The sequence below is a fragment of the Muscardinus avellanarius genome (assembly GCF_963383645.1).
Source record: "Muscardinus avellanarius genome assembly, chromosome: 7".
Classification (NCBI taxonomy): domain Eukaryota; kingdom Metazoa; phylum Chordata; class Mammalia; order Rodentia; family Gliridae; genus Muscardinus; species Muscardinus avellanarius.
The window spans coordinates 49,089,534-49,109,347 of record NC_137793.1 but is presented as its reverse complement, the minus strand read 5'-3'; the positions used below and the strand labels follow the sequence as shown (position 1 = coordinate 49,109,347).

Here is a 19,814-nt window from a genome sequence, read left to right as displayed (position 1 = left end):
TCAGTCAATTTGTTTTGTGACTATGACTCCTGCCCATTTATGTTTATGTAGTGTTCCTAAAGTATTTCGACAACCATGGTACTTCCACATACATAATCCCCAGAGAAGCGACAAGACTAGACATGGAACAGAGAATATGCATGCCAGGCTGGAACAATGTCGACAGGGTAGAGTCCTGCAAAGCTTATGAAGTTGTCTATGGCTCTAAGGAGACAGATAAGGACCTCTCAAGCCAGCTATCTGGCTTGATAGTAACACCACTTATCTTTAGTAATTCTACACTGACTGTAATCCTGGAGGAAAGTAACTGGGACTCCTCAATTTACTAATCTAAGCAAACAGGAAAGAAAAAGCCTTTTAAAATCCTGTGTAAATAAAAGAAAGGCAGTTATAGTGAAGAGAGATGTTTGAATTCTTTTCAAATGTGTATTAATAATTTACTTTGTACTTCTCTTTAACACCAAAAAGTTCAGTAAAATTTGAAAATGTTAAATGAAAACTACCATTTACAAATTACCATAAGAATGGTAATTACTTTTGAATCCTCTAATGTAATCTATTTTAGTTCTATCTATCTATCTATCTATCTTTAGTACTATTTTAGACTTATCTATTGTAGGGGTGCTGGAAAGCAGGCTGGAAGAAGCGCTTTCCCCCCAGCATGAGAAGTTAACTAGAGAAGTCTTCTTCCATATTAGGATTAGAAATAAGGTATTAGAATATAGAGTTAAGATATAGAAGTAAGGTAGGATTGGAAACAGAATGAAGATCCATAAGCCCAGCTGCCCAGGGTGCAGGATTCAAGGACCAGGGTAGAGGACCCACCAGGTCAAAGCCTCTAATCTCCAGCTTGCCGGCCAAGGTCTTTGTAAATGGGACCCCATCCCCATATCTCTGAGCTAGATCAGCAAACAAGGCCAGGCTAATCTGCTCTCCAGGCAGATTCTTCAGTGCAGAGATAAGCCTGGCCCAGCCAAGGTGGGTGGGAAAGGCAGCCCTAGGGAACAAACATATACCATAAGGGAGATAAGCAGTCCTTAGCAGGCTCTGACGTGTGTGGATGCATGTTTTAAAATTATTGGTTGTACTTGTTTGTGTATCGGATTGGTTGTATTCTAAGGTTGGCGGGCTCGAACTTTTGGCGGGCTCTGATGTGTGTAACCACTCCCTCGTAGGGTTATAAAATTCAGAGCGTGGAGTGAGCGGGGGTCGAAACTCAGCCATCGTGTCAGGGTCTTGACCCCTGGCTTGCCGGGACAGAGCTGCAGCACAATAAACCTTGCTTGCATTTTACATCTCTTGTGAGTCCTTCGTTATTTGGGTTGGTGGGCGATTCTCAGACCCTTCACTATCTAGACCCTACTCTTAGAACTAATTAAAGAGATTTTTTTTTTTTTTTTTTTTTTTTGCGGGTCTGGGGATGGAACCCAGGGGCATTCGACCTCTGAGCCATACCCCCTACCCTAGTTTTTATTTTTTATTTTGAAACTGGGTCTCACAGAGTTGCAGAGGGCCTCACTGAGTAGCTGAGGCTGTCCGCAAACCGAGATCCTCCAGGTCTCAGCCTTCCAATGCTGGGATTACAAGCTTGCGCCACCACGCCCGGCTTAAAGAGATGTTAATTCTCCAAATTTTCTTTAACACAGGAGTCTCACAAACTCAAATGCCTTAAAGTAATGACATTATGTTGGGTGTGGTGGTGCATGCTTGTAATCCCAGCTTGGGAAGCTGAGACAGGAGGATGGCAGGATTGAGGCCAGTGCATGGTAACTTAGTTGTTGCGGGGTGAAATGTGCGTGGTGTGTGTGTGGGGAGAAGTAATTCCCCCACCACCACCACACAAACAGACAAACAGAAAAAAAATGTGGATTCTTGTCCTAAGCTAAGAATAAGTATTCATCGCTTGGACCATTGCTAAAGATTTAAAGGAGTTTATTAGAAAGATAGAAATACAGCCCCATGCCAAGATGGCATGAGGGGATGACTTGAATGAGTACACCAAAGGAATTACACGTGGCCTCAGCCTTCTTTATACCCATGACCTCCATATTGTTTGCATGATTTTGACGTAGTGAAAGTCCCCTTAAGGTACCTCCCCTAGCAAGGTGTGGTGAGGTATCTCCTTTCATGAAGGGCAAGGTCAAACCCTGCCCCATCCTCCCTAGATCATCATGTAGATCTGTCTTTAGAAAGAGGAAGCCCTCTTCCTCTTTCTAAAGCTCTCCTCTATTGACTTGTTAATTACTTTGATCTAGGTTGATTTACATTGGCATAGCTGCCTGTTTAAGGCAGAAACCAAGTCCTTTCTTTACCCATGTCTGCCGCCATTCTGACACAACTATTTTGAAATATACCAATTATTTTCTTTTGAAATATATTAATAATCAGAGCTTTCTCAAATCTTCCTAGGCCAGTCCCAATACTGGCACCTTAGTTACACCCTACTTCAAAATAAAAGAATAAGGAGGGCTGGGGGTATAGTTCAGTGGCACTTCCCAGTGCCCCCCCCAAAAAAAAAACAAACTCTGCACAATAATTACAAATTAACTATGAACCATGCAATTGATGCTAAATTGCTTGTATTGTTTTCAAAATAAGCATCCTTCTGGTTACATTGCCTGTGTCATTACTAGTAGAAAAATATTTCCGCAATCCATGAAAATCACACTACAGTTCTTTAGAAAGCCATCTTTGCAAAATTCTTGAAAAGATTATGAAAACTTAAGAAATTATAGTCAACTTATTAAAAATGTATTTAATTTAGGATAGCATTATTTCTTTGCTATAAAAACAAAGTAATTAATACTCTTAAAACTTTATTCCACCTATTTTTTCCTCTTTTCAATTAATGCTTTTAGCTATATGTTAGTTTTACATTATCAAATATAACATTTAATTTTATAAATATAATTCCTATTTTAACTAAATTTTAGTTTGATACAGACTTAATGTTTACTATATGCTGTAACATCTCCAGTTTGGATTTTTAAATTTTCATTAATCTCTTGTTGGTTCTCTTTTTTCTTTTTTCTTTTAGTTACTGGGGACAGACTGTATGGGCATTCTACCTTTTTGCTACACTCCCATCCCTTTTTATTTTTTTGTTTGGAAACAGGGTCTTGCTAGGTTGCTGAGTCTTGCTAATTTGCTGAGGCTAACCTTATCTGTTATCTTACTGTTTCAGCCTTCTACATACTAGTATTACAGTATTACAGATGTGCCCCACCATACTCAGCTTGACTTGTCTTCAACTGTTTTTCCAAAAAGAGCTCATAAAAAGTATGAATGCCATCATTTTTATAATATCTAACTTTTGCCTTAGTAATTGAATAGCATATTGACTAGACATAATATACTTTTATCAGAACTTTGTAGACATTGCTATGAAGAAGTCTGTGAATTACTGATATTTTTACTCTTATAAATGACTTACTTATTTCATCTGGCTGTCTGAATTTTCCCCATAAATCCATATTCATTCTTCTGGAAAACAATTCAACTTTTCATTAAACTGCAGATTCAGTTCTTCCAACATTATAGGGATATTGTCTTCTATTAAGTGTTTGCTTTGATCTCACAGAGGCAAAATGAACTACCCACCCAAATCTGGTTTGATGCCTAGGCTGATAATGCTGTACACACTGCAGAAAGATTGATCTCACACAAAATGAGGTTTTCTGGGGACAGCAGAACATGCTCCTCAACAGATCTAAAAATTACTTGAAAGATCAGGGGAGGGTGACTGGTGTAGGGCTTTAAGGTGGTTAAGGGAAGGGATGAGAGTGCAGGTTCTCCCAGGAAGTCAGGGCCTTCGGGGACTTCCCACCAGTGCCCGAGGAAGGGCCTCTGGGCTTCTTTGACATTGCCCAGTTGTGAGGCAGAAGGGGAGGAAGAAGTGTTGGGCCTTGAAAACTGTCATCAGTTAAACATAAAAAGTGGAGTCAGATGCTTATAATATTTGAATGTTTTTATTAGGTCTATTGTTGGATTCTTTGCCTTGGGGACACAATGATCTTTAGGTTGGTTTTTCTTTTTCCTCAGTATCTACTTTTTATCTGTCTCATTACTTTGTATTTATTATAAGTAGCCCTTTTTCTTGGTCAATAATTCAATTTGAAATAATTCAATTTGTGTGTCCTCTGTTTCTTTCAGCTTCTAATTTATATAGTTAGGAAATGCTGTTTTTATTTTCAACTTCCTTCTTTCTTTTGCTTTTTGCCTTATACTTAGTTTTGTTGTTTTATCAAGTTTTCATTTACTTCTTGTTCCAATGAATTTATTTCCTTATTTAGCTCTATCTTGGGCATTCACATGAATTTTTTTTTTTTTTTTTTTTTTTGGTTGTATGCTGTGTATCTTTATTTCTTACATTTTTCTGTAGTACCACTGCAGAGTTGCCATGCCATTTCTCCCCATTTTACTTATGCTTAACATAGGTAGGTACCTTTGCCTGGACTCCATCTTCCTTGACACTGTGCCTCTGTCTTCTTGCTTTTTTTGCCTATTCATGTGAGACCTATCTGCCCTGCCATCTTGATGGCTCAAGACTGCAGTCTGTCTACTTTTTCATAAAAGCTCATGGAGCAACTTGGGCTGAAGGTAGCATTGTGAGTGGGCTTAGTTGTTACTTTCTCAGTTGTGGTTTTGTTAACGGTCCTGTATAAGGATTCACTACCTTGGTAGGGTCATGTTGATTCTGTGGGAGGGTCACCCATGTTTCACATTAACCTTCTTCAGTTGTAGAGCCCCAGGGCTTTGATTCCTCTTAAGTCAGTCCTGGTTCCTCACAACCTCATTTCATTCTCTCATTTCCACTTAGCACCAGGAGAAGATTAAGGTTCCTATGGGTTTAAGCAGTGCCAACTATACGGCAGAGATTTTTGCCAAAAGGATCTTCCCTGTGGCCTCAGTGTAACTCTTCCCACTGACTTGTTGCCTCTGAGTATCTTTTCTTTCTGTTTTCTCTCTGTTCAAATTTGCTAGCTCCCTCTATGTTATTGGGGATAATTTGATGTAATTTTTTTTCTGCTTTATTGCTTTACTCTTGCTCTCATTCAGAGGTATCAAAAGGTTTCTGTGTCAGTTCTTACTGTGTTATATTGTCCAAGAGTTTCCCATGGCTTTTCCTTGGCCAACCATTTAACTCCAATTCTGCTCCTGTTCAAATTGGGGGATATAAAGAGTATTTTCATGGCATTTGAACTCCATCTTCTCTTAACACCATTGCAGCAGTGAGGGCACCTTTCAGACCCAGTTTAACTAAGGCCGAGGCTCTGGTTCTTTTCTTGGCACTTTTCCAAGCATATTATTAACTTTTGCTATATAGTTCCTTGTTCACTTGCTGTCAATTTTTCCTGTTGTCTATTTGTGGTATTTAGTATTTTCTTTATTTCCTTCACTGTTCACCCGGTAAAAGACAATCTGTTATCTTTCCTCACTGACATGTCTATATGGGAAGCACCATCTAATTCTTTTCAAATGGTGTTCACAGAATTCACAGGTGAAAATTACTGAAGAAATCATCCAGTCTTTTACACGTCCTATGTGTGAATATCAATCCTTTAAGTAGCACAGGCTTCTGGAAGGTAGAATGGAGGAAATTAGGTGCAAATGAAAATGGAGGAGTGATAATTTGAGATGGTTTTCAACTTTAAGCTTGAAAATAGATTTAAAAGGGATCTGCTCATGTATCCTAAAGTGTAGTTTTGCTACATTTTAATGAAGGTTTCCTACCTGTTCCCTACCCCACCCTCCATTTGCTGAAGGGTGAGTGAACATAAATACTGTTTTTTATGGGCAAATATGGGCTGCAAGCTTGACACTATTCTTTCTTTTCTTCCCTCTCCCCCAAGCTTTTTGTTTCCTTCCCACACCATAGCCTCTTATGAAAACACTCAGGGAATTAGATGATGCTCAAGCATTATTTATTCTGTGTTATCAGACACTAAACAAGAACATTTGCATAACTGACTCGAAATAAAAATGTATAATTTTAAAACTCCATTCTCCTGGGTATGTGGAGAGAAAACGTGGAATGAACAATGTTTACCATCCAAAATGGTGTTCTTCAGTTGCACCCCAATTGATTCTCACACCTATGAGGCAAGTGCTGACTCCTGAGCTAAAGACAGGGCTAGAAGCTGACTGAGCAATGGTGTGGAGGGTGGAGGGGCACTCAGTGTTGGGTAATGAGGAAAACTGGGCCAGTGGCATCTGCAAGCACAAGTGACAAAGCAGCTGGATATGAAGCAGTGTTCTGTATTGGTCTGGTACAGGTACAGGGAGCAGGCAGCACTGTGGCTCTTTGATAGATGCAGACTTCCAGAATGTTCCTTAAAAAGATAATTAGTCAAACCATTGCTAGGACAACCTGGGATATGTAATAGAATGCCTGTACCTCCAATTTGATGATTATATATATATATATATATATATATATATATATACACACACACACACACATATTAAAAGCTTACTTTTTTGTGGTACAAGGGACTGAATCCAGGGGCATTTTAGCACTGAGCTACATCCCAAGCCCTCCCTTTGTTTGAAACAGGGTATCTCTAAATTGCTGTGTATTGGTCCTGAACCTGCAATCTTCCTGTCTCAGCTTCCCTAGTACTGGGATTACAGGTATATGACAATGAACCCTGCTCAGAGAGTCTTGAAAGGTCATTTCAGCTGGAATGGATGCCTGGGGTTCAGATATTGCTCCCATGGATGAAAGGCATTACACAGCTTTCAAAGGCAATCACTTACATTTGGGACTGGGATGTTGAAGGATGAATTTGGTTGTGGCTCTTTGGTGTGTCCATAGTTTACTTAGGGTTGGAGAAGTCTGGGAGTAAAAAGGGCCAGATCTTGGCTCTACTTCATTGTGTATCAAAAATACTCCTGAGGAGAGGGCAAGTACACTGTGAAGCTATAGGCAGAGAGCACAAACAGCTGTTTGAGAAGGAACCCTCCCTAAATGGAGGGACACCAACACAATAAAACTCACACTCAGAAGGAAAGGTTATCTCCCAGATACATCAGAGGGCTGACCCCAGGCCTTGCTTCAGTCTGTGCTGTGATGTTCTTTAGAAAAATGAGTAGGTGTATGCTAACAAAAAAGGCTGCACAGCTGGGCGTGGTGGCACACGCTTGTAATCTCCACACTTGGGAGGCAGAGACAGGAGGATCACACAGGTTCGAAGCCAGCTTTGCTGCCTAAGAGACCCTGTTTCCAAATAAAAATATAAAAAATAGGTTTCTGGGTGTAGCCCAGAGGTAGAAGGGTTTCCAGAAGCCCCAGTACCACCAAAAAAAAAAAAAAAAAAAAAAAAGGCTGCACAAAAAAGACAGAAGCACCCAAGATCCAAGCTACTCTTTATTTCTTTTGGACTGGGGAATTAAACCCAGGGCATTCTACTTCCAAACTATATTCTCAGGCCTTTTTATTTTTTTGGTTTGGAACAGGGTCTCACTGAAATGGGGGTTTCTTGAGAGGAAACCCGGTGAGTTCTTATCTACGGTGAGCAAAGAATGACACCCGCAGACCTCAGGAAGGGGAGTAAAAGGTTTATTGGAAGCAGCAGGGAATGGGGCAAGGGTGGCTGAACACCCCCAAAGGGGCTGGAACTCTGGGTCCAGCAGCTGCCTTCAGGACAATACTTGAGAGTAGCCCAAGCCAAATTGCCTTCAGGTGCAGGCTGCTTTCTTTCAGCATCCATGCGATCTGCCAGAAAGGAATAGAGAAAAGTGGCCGAACACCCCAAAAGGGGCAGTCGGAACTCCGGGGTCCAGTAGCTGCCTTCAGGGTCACTACCCAAGTGTCGCCCGAGCCAAGTGCCCATCAGTTGCAAACTACTTTCTCCCAGAGTCCACGCGACCTGCCAGAAAAGAGGTGCAGGTCACCCCTAGGGGCCTGACCAGCCTTGATGTCCAGCAGAGGTCTTCAGGTCACTACTTGAGAGTCGCCTGAGCCATTTGCCCTCAGATGTACTCTACCTTCTCTCAGGGCCAACACGACCTGCGTGCGCGAGAGAACAGCTCCCCAAAAGGGGAGGGGGTCCCGAGAGGGAAAGTCCCCCATTTGTCGTCTGGTCAGGCAAGGCCTGACCGCTTGCAAGTCCGCTTTTGGTTAGGGTGACTTTTGGAATTTCTAGGAAGCAGCTCTCAGGATTTGCATAGGGAATTTGCAAGTCCTTTGAAGGGTCTCATCTCCTTTTATTCAGTAGGAATGTCCACTTGCTCTGTGCTGGCTCCTGGGTTTGTTGATTAGTAAACAGATGGCTTTGTGAAGCTCTGGCCTTCTTATCTCTGAGCCTTTGGAGTTTCAGGCATTTGTTGCCCCTCAGGAAACTCAGGAAATTAACTTTTTCTACCATGGCCTTTTCCCTATCTGCCTATTTCCTTTCTATCTCCTCATCACTAGTTGCTGAGAATCTAATTTGGAACCTATGATCCTCCTGTCTCAACCTCCCAAGTACTGGGATTCCAGACATGCACCACCATGCCTGGCCCCAGATCTTCTTGTGTTGATATTCTGCTACAGAAATAGAACTGTCTCCTAGTTATATTCCTCCCTAGGTAAGCTCAGCCTCACTTGTTTCCCAGCCTTTGGCACATTGCTCTGTTTTCCCAAAGAAAATGGCCCCTTGGATCTCTGAACAGTCCCCATGGTCTTAAAGCCCTGACAGCCACTGCTGCCCTGGGGGCACAGGGAGGAGTCTGAAGGGGCTCCAGTCAGGTCCTGAGAAATGGGTTCCTATTATCCTATGGTCTAGGGCTCAGTTCCTACTCTATCAGGCCACTGGGCCTCTAAGATTCTCTGGTGGTGCTGCTTAGAGGTATCAGGTGATCACCCCTGAAGTGTAGGGGTGTTATAAACCAAAGAACAAATTTAGACCAACAAGTGAAAAACATTTCAAAGAGTCTGCAGACAAAGTATTTCCCTTCACTCCCACTTCTAGGCTGTTTTAAGACACAGTGATTCCAAATAGTCTCTCTGTACAGTATTGACCCATCAGGTAGGTTTGATACTGTAACCTCTTGGATAATGTACCACTTTGTAAGCTTCTCTCCTACCAGTTCTTACTTCCTTTTTGCCCACCCTCCTATTGCTATTAAAGGTCCACTCTGCAATGAGGAAGTAAAATGTAACTCAGGTTGCTTTCTAGAGAACACAGCTAACACAAAATGTAAAAAAGGTGGGCTTGGTAGAAGTTTGCAACAAAGGCAAGGGTAGTCATAATAATCATAATAGACTAGGGACAGCAGATTTGGGTTCTGGATGCATTATGAAGATGGAGTGACAGTTTGGAGGGTAAAGGAGAAGAGTGGTTATGAAATTCTGCCTCCAGGATGTATAGCTTCTGTTCTGCAGCAGGTGGCAACAGGTAGACAACTAAAAGAAACTTTCAAGGCATTTAAACATATGCCTATACTTCACAGAATGCAGAAATATCTTAGGTGAGGCTCTCATTTGAGGGGCAAAATTACTCATAGCATTACACCTTTATAGTCATAAGTGCTAATAAGAACTAATTTGCCCATCACTGCAAATGGAAAGAATCAGGGCAAGAGACCTCTGTGTTTATTACTTGTCGGGGCCCACTTGGCTGGACCGAGGTGGCACCCAGGCTTGTTGCCAGCGTGGACTCAAGATGGCGCCTGGGCTTGCAGCCAAGTCACGAGGCTCACGAGGCTGGTGGTGCCCTGAGTCTGCGCAGTGAGCCCTATCAGGCGCCTTACGGATGATTAGTGACGCAGCGCCTTGTGCTACCACCGGCCCGCCCAGGAGAAGGTTAAAAAAGCGCGCATGCCCTAGCGGGGGGGGGGGGGCGGAGGGTTGGAGGAGTGATGAAGGAGGGGAGAGAAGACTGATGTTGTTTTTACCTGAGAGGGCGTTGAGAGAGCATTAAAGAGGAAGGAGCTTCATCAACAGAGTCAGCATTCGTGTATTTCTTCCCTAGGCTCTGCTGGTCAGAGCCCTAGGGACGCGACAAGTGGTGCCGAAACCCGGGAACGCCGTGAAAAAGGTTCGCAGGTAAGCGACAAAATAAGATAGGGCTCGCGGATAAGCGAGGGATAGCGCTGTGAAGGTTCGCAGGTGTTGCGACGATAGGGGTGTAGGAAGTCGTAAAATAGGGCTCGCGGATAAGCGAGGGACAGCGCTGTGAAGGTTCGCAGGTGTTGCGACGATAGGGGTGTAGGAAGTCGTAAAATAGGGCTCGCGGATAAGCGAGGGACAGCGCTGTGAAGGTTCGCAGGTGTTGCGACGATAGGGGTGTAGGAGCTTGTTAAAATCATGGGGTCTATGGTTGCTAAAGTGAAAGCAGCCATTTTAAAAAATTTGAAAGTGAAAGAGGAGATTTCAGGGGATGGTCAACAGGCAGTCTTTCAGAGGGAGGAAGAGTCCTTTGAAAGTGACTCCTCTAACTCCCCTGAGGAGGAGATATGGCCTGTTTCACCAGAAAGAGATAAGAAGGAAGAAGCTCTGTTAAAAAAGAAACGCCCTGAACCTTCCGCTCCTCCCCTTCCCTCTTCTAATCCGCCACCATATTTTATTGAGAAAGGAAGGTCTGATAGATGGAAGACACCTGAGGTTAGTCCGTGGGCGGAGATATTGCCTACGCCAGGAGCATTTCCTGTGTTTCTTGACCAGAATCAGCAAAGGTATCATGAGCCATTAAATTGGAAGATTGTTCAAAGATTAAAAGAAGCTGTGTCTACTTATAGAGTGCAGATCTCGATGGGATGTAGATGGAAAGCCTCTTCCCCCATCGCAGTTAAGTGCTGGGCCAAAAAACGGGCAGAGGGGCCCTTTGCCTCAGGGCCCTCAAATGTATGGGGCAATTCAACAGGAGACAAGAAATGCAGGACCACAAATGAGGCAGGTGCCTCGATTTCAGCAGTCTCTCCCACCATATGGAGAGCAACCCCAGGGAGTGCAGGATTGGACGTCTGTGCCGCTGCCCGACTCATATTGACCCCTGAAATGGGAGTTCAAAAAGTAGATTCAGATTTTCATGGACCCCTTCCTTCTAATACTGTAGGACTGCTTCTAGGCCGAAGTTCCACTACCTTATCGGGTCTAGTGGTGCATCCAGGAGTTATTGACCAGGACTATACAGGCAATGTGAAAATATTGGTTTCTTCCCCTCGTGGGATTTTTGTTATAAATGATGGGGACCGCATTGCTCAGATAATTCTGTTGCATAGTAAACATTCTCTTTTTCCTAGTCAAAGACAGGCAAAAAAAGATAAGGGCTTTGGTTTTACAGGTCCTCCTGGAGCATGGCTCACTATGGATATGGGGTCACGTCCCATGTGTCAACTCACTATACGGGGAGTCTCTTTTTGGGGTCTCTTGGACTCAGGTACAGACCATAGTATCATTAGATTATCTGAATGGCCAAAAGATTGGGGATTACAACAGACAGATCAATTGCTTAAGGGGTTAGGATATGCAAATAATCCAAGCTGCAGTGCTGCTCATCTTAATTGGACAGATCAAGAGGGTCATTCAGAGACATTCCAACCTTTTGTTTTGGAGCGCCAAACATTTTTACAGATGGATCCAAAGGAGATATGGGGGTGATATTCAAAGAAGGCTCAGATCCACAAACTTTTCTTTTTCCCCATTCATCAGCACAGGCAGTGGAGATTTTGACAGTGATTCAAGTATTTATGCTCTATGATTCCACTCCATTCAATTTAATTTCAGATATCTTATATGTAGTACAGACACTTAGTAGCCTTGAATGTGTAGGACATATTAAGGGACAATCTATTATTCTTTTATTATTGGCTAAGTTACAACAATATATTTGGAACCGAAAATGTTCCTTCTATGCAACCCACGCGCGAGCTCATTCAGGACTTCCTGGACCGCTTGCTGCTTACAGGAGCATGAAATGGTCCGGATCCAGTGCTAACGTGGGGTCGAGGGTCGGTGTGTGTTTTCTCACAGGATAAAGACTTGCCAATTTGGGTTCCTGAAAGATTGGTACGCCATGTACAGGAGCCAATAAAAGATGTCAAGCGGCAAATGGATATTGCTAATTCTGTTGGTAATGTTTCACATTAAAATGGGTAAAAAAGATCTTCGGGGAATTATTTTTGCTTTCCCTCTTCCTTTACCTTGGTTAATGATAGTCTAGGTTGTTTTATTGATACCTGTTTTCTGACTTTCTGCTAGAATGCTTCTATGCACCCTTGGAGACTTTGGAATTTCTGCTCTTATTGTTGTAATTGTGGCCTCTGTGGCCGTGGCAGTTACAGCTGCTGTTGCTTTGGCGACATCTATAAATACTGCAGCCACTATGAATGCTCTATCCTCACATGTGGCTGCTGGCATGGCTCAGCAAGCTCAATTATCTGGACTATATATAACGTATGTGCAGTAAATTTCTCCCATGCAGGCAATTTGTCTTGTCAATTAAGCAAGATGCTTCTGGGGACTTGGAGACATGAATTTGAACACACCATGATTGAGCTACGAGCGTCCATCGCTGCAATTAATCCTACCCGCGTAGAAGTCGCCGCAGTACAACAATGGATGGACTTGATACATGGAACATTGGGTTTTTTAAAAGACTGGGGTGGCATGGCATTCTGGGCATTCTTGCTGGTGGTAGCATGCTGTTTCCTGGTTGGATATATCAGGCAAACTCGACAACACACACTGCAACAACAGCGCATATTGGTGCAAGCTCTGGCAGCCCTTGAAGCTGGCTCATCTCCCCACGTATGGCTCAGTATGCTGGATCGGTAGTCAGTGACAGGTAAGATCGGTAAGATCGTCCCCGGGACCTTTCAACCTAAGACAGGGAAACATGCTATTGTTCTCCCAATGACGGGTAAGAATGGTCCTTGAGGGTCGACAACCTAAGACAGGCACGATCCCGAGCCTTATTTAATAAAACAAAAAGGGAGATATGTCGGGGCCCACTCGGCTGGACCGAGGTGGCACCCAGGCTTGTTGCCAGTGTGGACTCAAGATGGCGCCTGGGCTTGCAGCCAAGTCACGAGGCTCACGAGGCTGGCGGTGCCATGAGCCTGCGCAGTGAGCCCTATCAGGCGCCTTACGGATGATTAGTGACGCAGCGCCTCGTGCTACCACCGGCCCGCCCAAGAGAAGGTTAAAAAAGCGCGCATGCCCTAGTGGGGGGGGGCGCGGAGGGTTGGAGGAGTGATGAAGGAGGGGAGAGAAGACTGATGTTGTTTTTACCTGAGAGGGCGTTGAGAGAGCATTAAAGAGGAAGGAGCTTCATCAACAGAGTCAGCATTCGTGTGTTTCTTCCCTAGGCTCTGCTGGTCAGAGCCCTAGGGACGCGACAATTACTAACTTCTTGTTTGTGAAAACTTTGGAAGTCTGTGCTTGGTTTTCTAAGGAGAATAGAAATTTTCTTGTAGTTGCACATCACATTATTTACTCTTTACCACATAATCCAGTGGAACAAACACATTACTTTCCCCCATTGTACAGATCCGGAATAGGAAGCTGAGTGAGGATTACTGTTTTGTCAAGGTTGCACAAATTTATTTAATACTCCTTTGTTCAAAATCCCAGCTATGTTTTTCAAGGTAACAGAGGAGGAGGTAAAGTCCACAATAGATTTGAAACAGTTTTAGATGATATTTCAGGCAATGAATTAAGACAAAAGGGAAATGATTCAAAGATTGATGGAGCTAGAACTTTTAAAAAGTTGTATCAAGTAAAGTAGTCTGTGTTTGGATCAGAGACCTGTAATTTATGTAGATTCACTTACATCTTACTCAGATATGCATAAATTGGGGAATGTACAGAGTATTGCATGTATTCAACACACCACAATTGACTCAATTATCCATGGGGGGGGTTACTCACTTTTAATTCACAATCCAGCTTCTCCTTTCAGTTAGGATTTTTTTTTTTTGGTCCAATTTATTTAAATAATAATTTAAGTAAAACATAATTAGGGAAGAAACTTAAATCTTTTGCCAGCTCTTGAAGATTTTACTGTTGAACTCTAACTCTAACTCTAATCCATTTACGGTCTTTTCATTCTCCAATGCCTTCTTGGTACTGCAGGATTTTATTGCTTTCCATAGATTGTTGCAATAGCTTTCCTCCTTACCTCCTTCCAATCCAACATCATTCCGCTGACAGTAATCTATAGAAACATAAACCTCAGCTTCCATCACACAATTTCTTTAACTTAAAACATTTAATGCATAGGGGGGAAAGGAAGGAGAGAGAGAGAGAGAAAAAAAAAAAAAGATATTGAACAGCTTTCCAGATTAAGGGCAGATGCCACAACCTGTCATCCAAGCTTCTTCTAGTCTTAATTCCTGACTGTTCTTCAAACTCTATTCACACCATCCGTCTATTCCTCAGCCTCTCTCTAGTCTTTTGTCCTAAAATACCCTCTTCATCTCTGCAAGCTCACTGTATATACCACCAGCCTATGAGGTTTTCAGGCTGCAGCTCCCACCTCTAAATCCCCTTATGGATTCCTTGTTTTCTCTAAGGTAGTTCAAGGCATTTGTGAAGTCACGTTGTCTCCCTAGTTTCTTGTGAGAGCCTTCCTGGCGCTTTTTGAGGTGAATCTTTTCCCCTATCAGTGCTGGACGACAAAGGAGGCTCAATAAACTACTCGCTCACTTTAACTGCTGGCAAACCCCGGAGGGCAAGAATTTTAGTCTTTCGCATCCCTGGTGCTTAGCTGAGTGCTTGGCGTGTAGCAAGTCGAAGTAACTGAAGGAGCCTGCTGCAGTGCGCCCCACGAGGGCCCCGCAGAGGGCCCAGGCCGAGGCCGGCAGCTCACGGAAAGACGCTCTCTATCTAGCACTCGAGTGTGGGTGCTCAGAGATCACATCTCCATGGCAGCCACACAATCCGTGCCTAGCCAGACGCGCACACGTATATGTCAATGAATGCATAAATGCTGCGGTACACCCCCGCCCAGCTCAGCCCCGGCGCGCTCGGGGCGGCCGGGCGCCTGGTCGGCCCGCGGAGCGGCGCGGACGGGTCCTGGCGCGGCTTGGGCCTCGCGGCCTCCCGTCCCCGCACCGCCATTGGTCCCGCTGCGCGAGCGACCGGCGAGCGGCGAGGATGGCGGCGTGCGCGGCGCTCCTCCTGCCCGAGAGCCCCAGGTAGCTGTCGCGCCAGCCCCGGGCCGGCGTCCCCACGGGCTCGGCGCTCCTCCGCGCCGCGCGGAGCCGCGGGGCGCCCGGGTGCGGGGAGTACCGCCACCCACCCGCCCTGCTCGCCCGCCCGGCCTCCCAGCCTCCCAGCCCGCCCGCCCGGCCGCCCAGCCTCCCGCCCGCCCGCCCGGCCTCCCAGCCCGCCCGCCCGCCCGCCCGCCCGGCCTTGCTGCCCGGCCTCCCAGCCTCCCAGCCTCCCGCCCGCCCGCCCGGCCTCCCTGCCCGGCCTCCCAGCCTCCCGCCCGCCCGCCCGGCCTCCCTGCCCGGCCTCCCAGCCTCCCAGCCTCCCGCCCGCCCGCCCGGCCTTCCTGCCCGGCCTCCCAGCCTCCCGCCCGCCCGCCCGGCCTCCCTGCCCGGCCTCCCAGCCTCCCAGCCCGCCCGCCTGCCCGGCCTCCCTGCCCGGCCTCCCAGCCTCCCGCCCGCCCGCCCGGCCTCCCTGCCTTCCGCCCTGCCAGCCCCGCGGGCCGCGAGTTCACCTGGCGACAGCAGCCAGCCGGGCTTGGCGGCTAACTTTTTGTTTCCATTTGTCTCTCTCTCCTTCCTTCCCTCCCTCCCTCCTTACTTCTCCTCTCTCTCACGTTGTTCTCTTTCTTTTGGCCATTTTTCTCTGCCTTGTAAGTAAGGTTGGCTGCCCATGGTGGTGATGCAGAGGTCCTTCTTTCTATTTTAGTTTGTTTTTGTTTATCAAGGGCAAGCCTCGCTAATGTTGGCCAGCGGGTCTCCAGCTCCCCGGCTCCAGCAGTCCTCTGGTCTCAACCTGCAGAGTAACTTGTTCTACAGGTGTGGGCCACCACACCCACCTCAGAGTTCCAGTTAGTTCATTATGTTTTGTGGTACTGGGAATTTAATCTAGGGACAGTCTACCTCCAAGCTACACCCCTAGCCCTATTTTTTTTTTTTTTTTTTTTTTTAATTAGGAAAGAGTCTTGCTAAGTTGCTAAGGGCCTGACTAAATTGCTAAGGTTTTAGCCTCCCCAAGTTTAATTGTTTTATACAGATGTGTGCAATGACGCCTGGCAAAAAGTTACTTTTTTTTTTTTTTTTTGCGGTACTGACACAGGTACTTCTCAGTTACGCTACCAGACCTATTTTTTTTTTTTTAATTCTTTTGAAACAGGATCTCACTAAAGTGTGGAGCGCCTTACTAAGTAGCTGGAGTTGGTATTGAACCCATGATTCTCTTGTCTCATCTTCCCAAGTACAGGATTAGAAGCCTGTGCCACCAGGCCTGGTTTAAAAGAAGTTACCATTTTAGTCGGGCATGGTGGTACACGCTTGTAATCCCCGCTCTTGGGAGGCGGAGACAGGAGGATCTCACAGGCTGGTGGCTTAAGAGATCCTGTTTCCAAATAAAAAAGTATAAAATAGGTCAGGGAGTGTAGCCCGGAAGTAGAAGGGTTTCCAGGAACCCCAGTACCATACACAAAAATTACCTTTTTAAACAAAATTATTTTAAAATGACTCCATTTAATGAAAATAATAATGCTTGTGTTGATACATAAACAATACCGAAGTATTTAGGCAAATGATTGAAGTTGGAAAATAACAACTTTGTGCCTGGATGAGGCAGAAATCTTCTTGAAGAAGAGAGTTGTCATTTTAAAGTTTATCCTTCTTGCAGAATTCCTTGTTTCTGATAACCATTTTTTTTCCCTCAAACAAGCATCCTGGGGGAACACAAATCACATCAATGAACCTGATACAATATGGTGCAGGATTGTTCTCATCACATTGTTTCAGTCTGATTATTATAAGAGAAATAAGATTTTAAAGCAACTGTCTTAGTAACTCCAAATGAAATCATTTTTTTTTTAGAGCATTCCCCCTTATTTACCATCCCCTTATTTGCCATCCAGTATCTTTTACTTGTTTGGTGTAATTGCCAAAGTGTTAATCCTTCTGTTTCCTTTCAGAGTTCCATTTTGGATTAAGTGATTATGTGAACACTCACTGCTAAATTAATGCCACCTCCTTCACAAAGTACATGCTTCCTCTAATAGTTTGCTTTTCCCAAATCAAGTGAAAACTTGCCTAATGGAATTATATAAGACAATTTTTGGGTGGGGTATCTTTTTGGAAATGTTCCGATTGCCTAACTTTGCTGGCTGGTGACTGTTTTACTTCACATAGTCATAATTATAGCAATCAGAATAATTGAAAACTTCCAACTATAGTTGCAAGTATGTTTTAAAGCTCTTAAAAATGTTTTTTATGAATTTATTTAGCATGAAAAAAGCAGTGCCGCTGATAAATGCAATAGATATAGGAAGATTTCCACGATTGCTTACCCGTATTCTTCAGAAACTTCACCTGAAGGTTTGTATTTTTGTGTTTCTAAAGCTTTTAAACTCCTAATTCCACTGCAACTATGTTATTATTTGGAGAATTGTGTGTGAAATTTAGTGTTCTCTAATGTGTTCCCAGGGATACTGGTTCTGGAAGATCTGAGAGCATTCTGTGGTCAAAAGTTTGAGAAACTATATTCCATAAGGTTAATTTTTTAAATTATGGAACATTTCAGAGTATCTAATATATAAATGTTTAATTTAATGTGTAAAGGTGAGTATGATGTGTAATATTTTTCGAATGAGTTTTACTTTGGAATTGTTTTATCATAGTATATATTTTGGTTCTGATATTCTGTGGAAAATACTTTGAGAAAATTATGATTTCATTTTTAAAATAATTATCTGTTATTTGCTTTAAACTAGTATTTAATCTTTCATTTGTTTCTTTTCTACTTTTATTTCAAGGGGGGTGTTGTTTTGGACACGTGAATTCATTACTTGGTCACCAATCTAACTTGATTTCTTTATCAGGTTATAAAGGTTAATTCTATAAAACACATATTTGTGGAGTACCTACTAACTGCTCTCTCTGGTGCCAGGAATCAACATACAGTGGGAACCAGAACTCTTTCTTTTTCTTGGCCAGGAGGCAGCCTCAGAGTTATGCCCCACTCCTTTATTGTATCTCAAATCCAAGCTTTCTCCATAGTTCTAGTTCAGATTCTTTTTTTTTTTTTTTTTTTTGGTGGTACTGGGGTTCCTGGAAGCCCTTCTACCTCCGAGCTACACTTCCAGACCTATTTTTTTAAAAAATATTTTTATTAGGAAACAGGGTCTCTTAAGCCAGCGCGGCTGGCTTCTAACCTGCGTGATCCTCCTGTCTCTGCCTCCCAAGCGCGGGGATTACAAGCGTGCATCACCACACCCGGCTTTTTAGTTCAGATTCTTAATATCTCTGCTTTGGACTTTATAGTCCAGACTCTTATGAGTTATATTTAAATTAGTACCATGCCTATATCCTTCTTCCTGTTACTTCATAATTCTGTTCCAATTATATTTCTAAATGTTTTTCTTTTAAAAAATTGATCATATATATATACATATATATACATATATATGTATATATATATGATCACATACACACATGTACACACATAGTGAATCCAGTAACAGTGATTATATATATATAAACAGTCTTCATATAAAATTTTCTCCATTGTTACATGGAGAAAAGTTCAAAATCCCTAACATTGTGTATAAAGTCTAATCTTTTAGCAACTTGAAGTGGATACTATTGTTATCCTCATTTTATCCATGAGGAAAATGAAATAGAACTAGTAACTTGCCCAAAGTCACACAGATACCTAATGATTTAGTCTGGCTCCAGAGTTTATCCCCTTTATCTATTACACTAAGCTTCAGGAAAAGATTATAAAACTATATAAATCATGAAGAATGCAAGCGAGGAAACTTGTATATAACTTTCATTCTTGATTCTAAGGAGAGTGGAGCATTTACATGGAACATTGTGATGTGTAGTTTGACTTTTACCCTGTTAGTCTCCTCTGGAGTTAAGAGTAAGTTAATAGTTATCCTAACATTAACCAAGGAGCTTGAACTTTCCAGAAGGGATGATATGGTGTCATCAGAGGTAGGTGGGGTAGAGATGAGGTGTGCTTGATAAGAATTGAAATGATTGAGGACAGAAACATGCATGTGAATATTTTCTTACTAAGAAAATGTAAGGGAACATATGTGTGGTTTTTTTTTTCTTCTCGGGCAGTTTTAGGGGATGATCTTTCAGAGGCACTCCTGTTGTGATTAGGACTCTTAAAGTCTGCAGTGAATTTCAGGTCTGTCCAGTTGGCGTTTGATTTTAGACAAGCAGGGTCTTCAGAATAGTGATGCTTGGGACAAGGAGATTGGTGAAGAGTTTTAGGGAATTTGTTGCCACTCTAAATACCAATTTATTTTTTTGTTCTCTTTATGGGCAAAGGATATCTTTCTTTTCTTTTCTTTTTCTTTTTTTTCCCCAAATTGGTTCCTTGGAATCCTTAGTAGAAATCAACCTGAAGAAACAAAGAAATGAGCATGTCTGACCACAGATCTGGGAGTCCCCTTTTAGGTAGCTGTCTTTCTGTCCTGTTTTTTTTTTTTTTTTTTTTTTTTGCTTTTGGTTTGTTACAATATGTAAAGGTTGCTGCTGGCATTTAGTCTAGGAACTTTTAAATATCTTGTGCTGTTTCTCCCAGCATGTCAACAGTTTGCATTGGGAAATACTAAGAGAAGCCAGGCAAATTTGAATAGCTGAGAACTAAGAAATAAACATTTTTGGCCTCTCAGTTTAAAAAA

The 19,814-nt window shown here is 43.3% G+C and overlaps 1 protein-coding gene across 5 annotated transcripts in view; it reads left to right on the top strand.

Annotated features, from left to right (window-relative positions):
- Nucleotides 1-15,082: 15,082 nt before the first annotated feature.
- Nucleotides 15,083-19,814, top strand: part of COMMD10 (COMM domain containing 10) — a gene marked incomplete at both ends in the record, with an annotated part of 226,768 nt that continues 222,036 nt past the window's right edge. For 4 of the 5 annotated variants that reach the window (XM_080699303.1, XM_080699302.1, XM_080699301.1 and 1 more), the window contains 2 exons: nt 15,083-15,123; nt 17,400-17,490. In XM_080699303.1, coding sequence (XP_080555429.1) covers nt 15,083-15,123; nt 17,400-17,490 — 132 coding nt within the window. Of the gene's footprint in view, nt 15,124-17,399; nt 17,495-19,814 lie in introns of all 5 variants that reach the window. The other variant, XM_080699300.1, reaches the window with a different exon arrangement.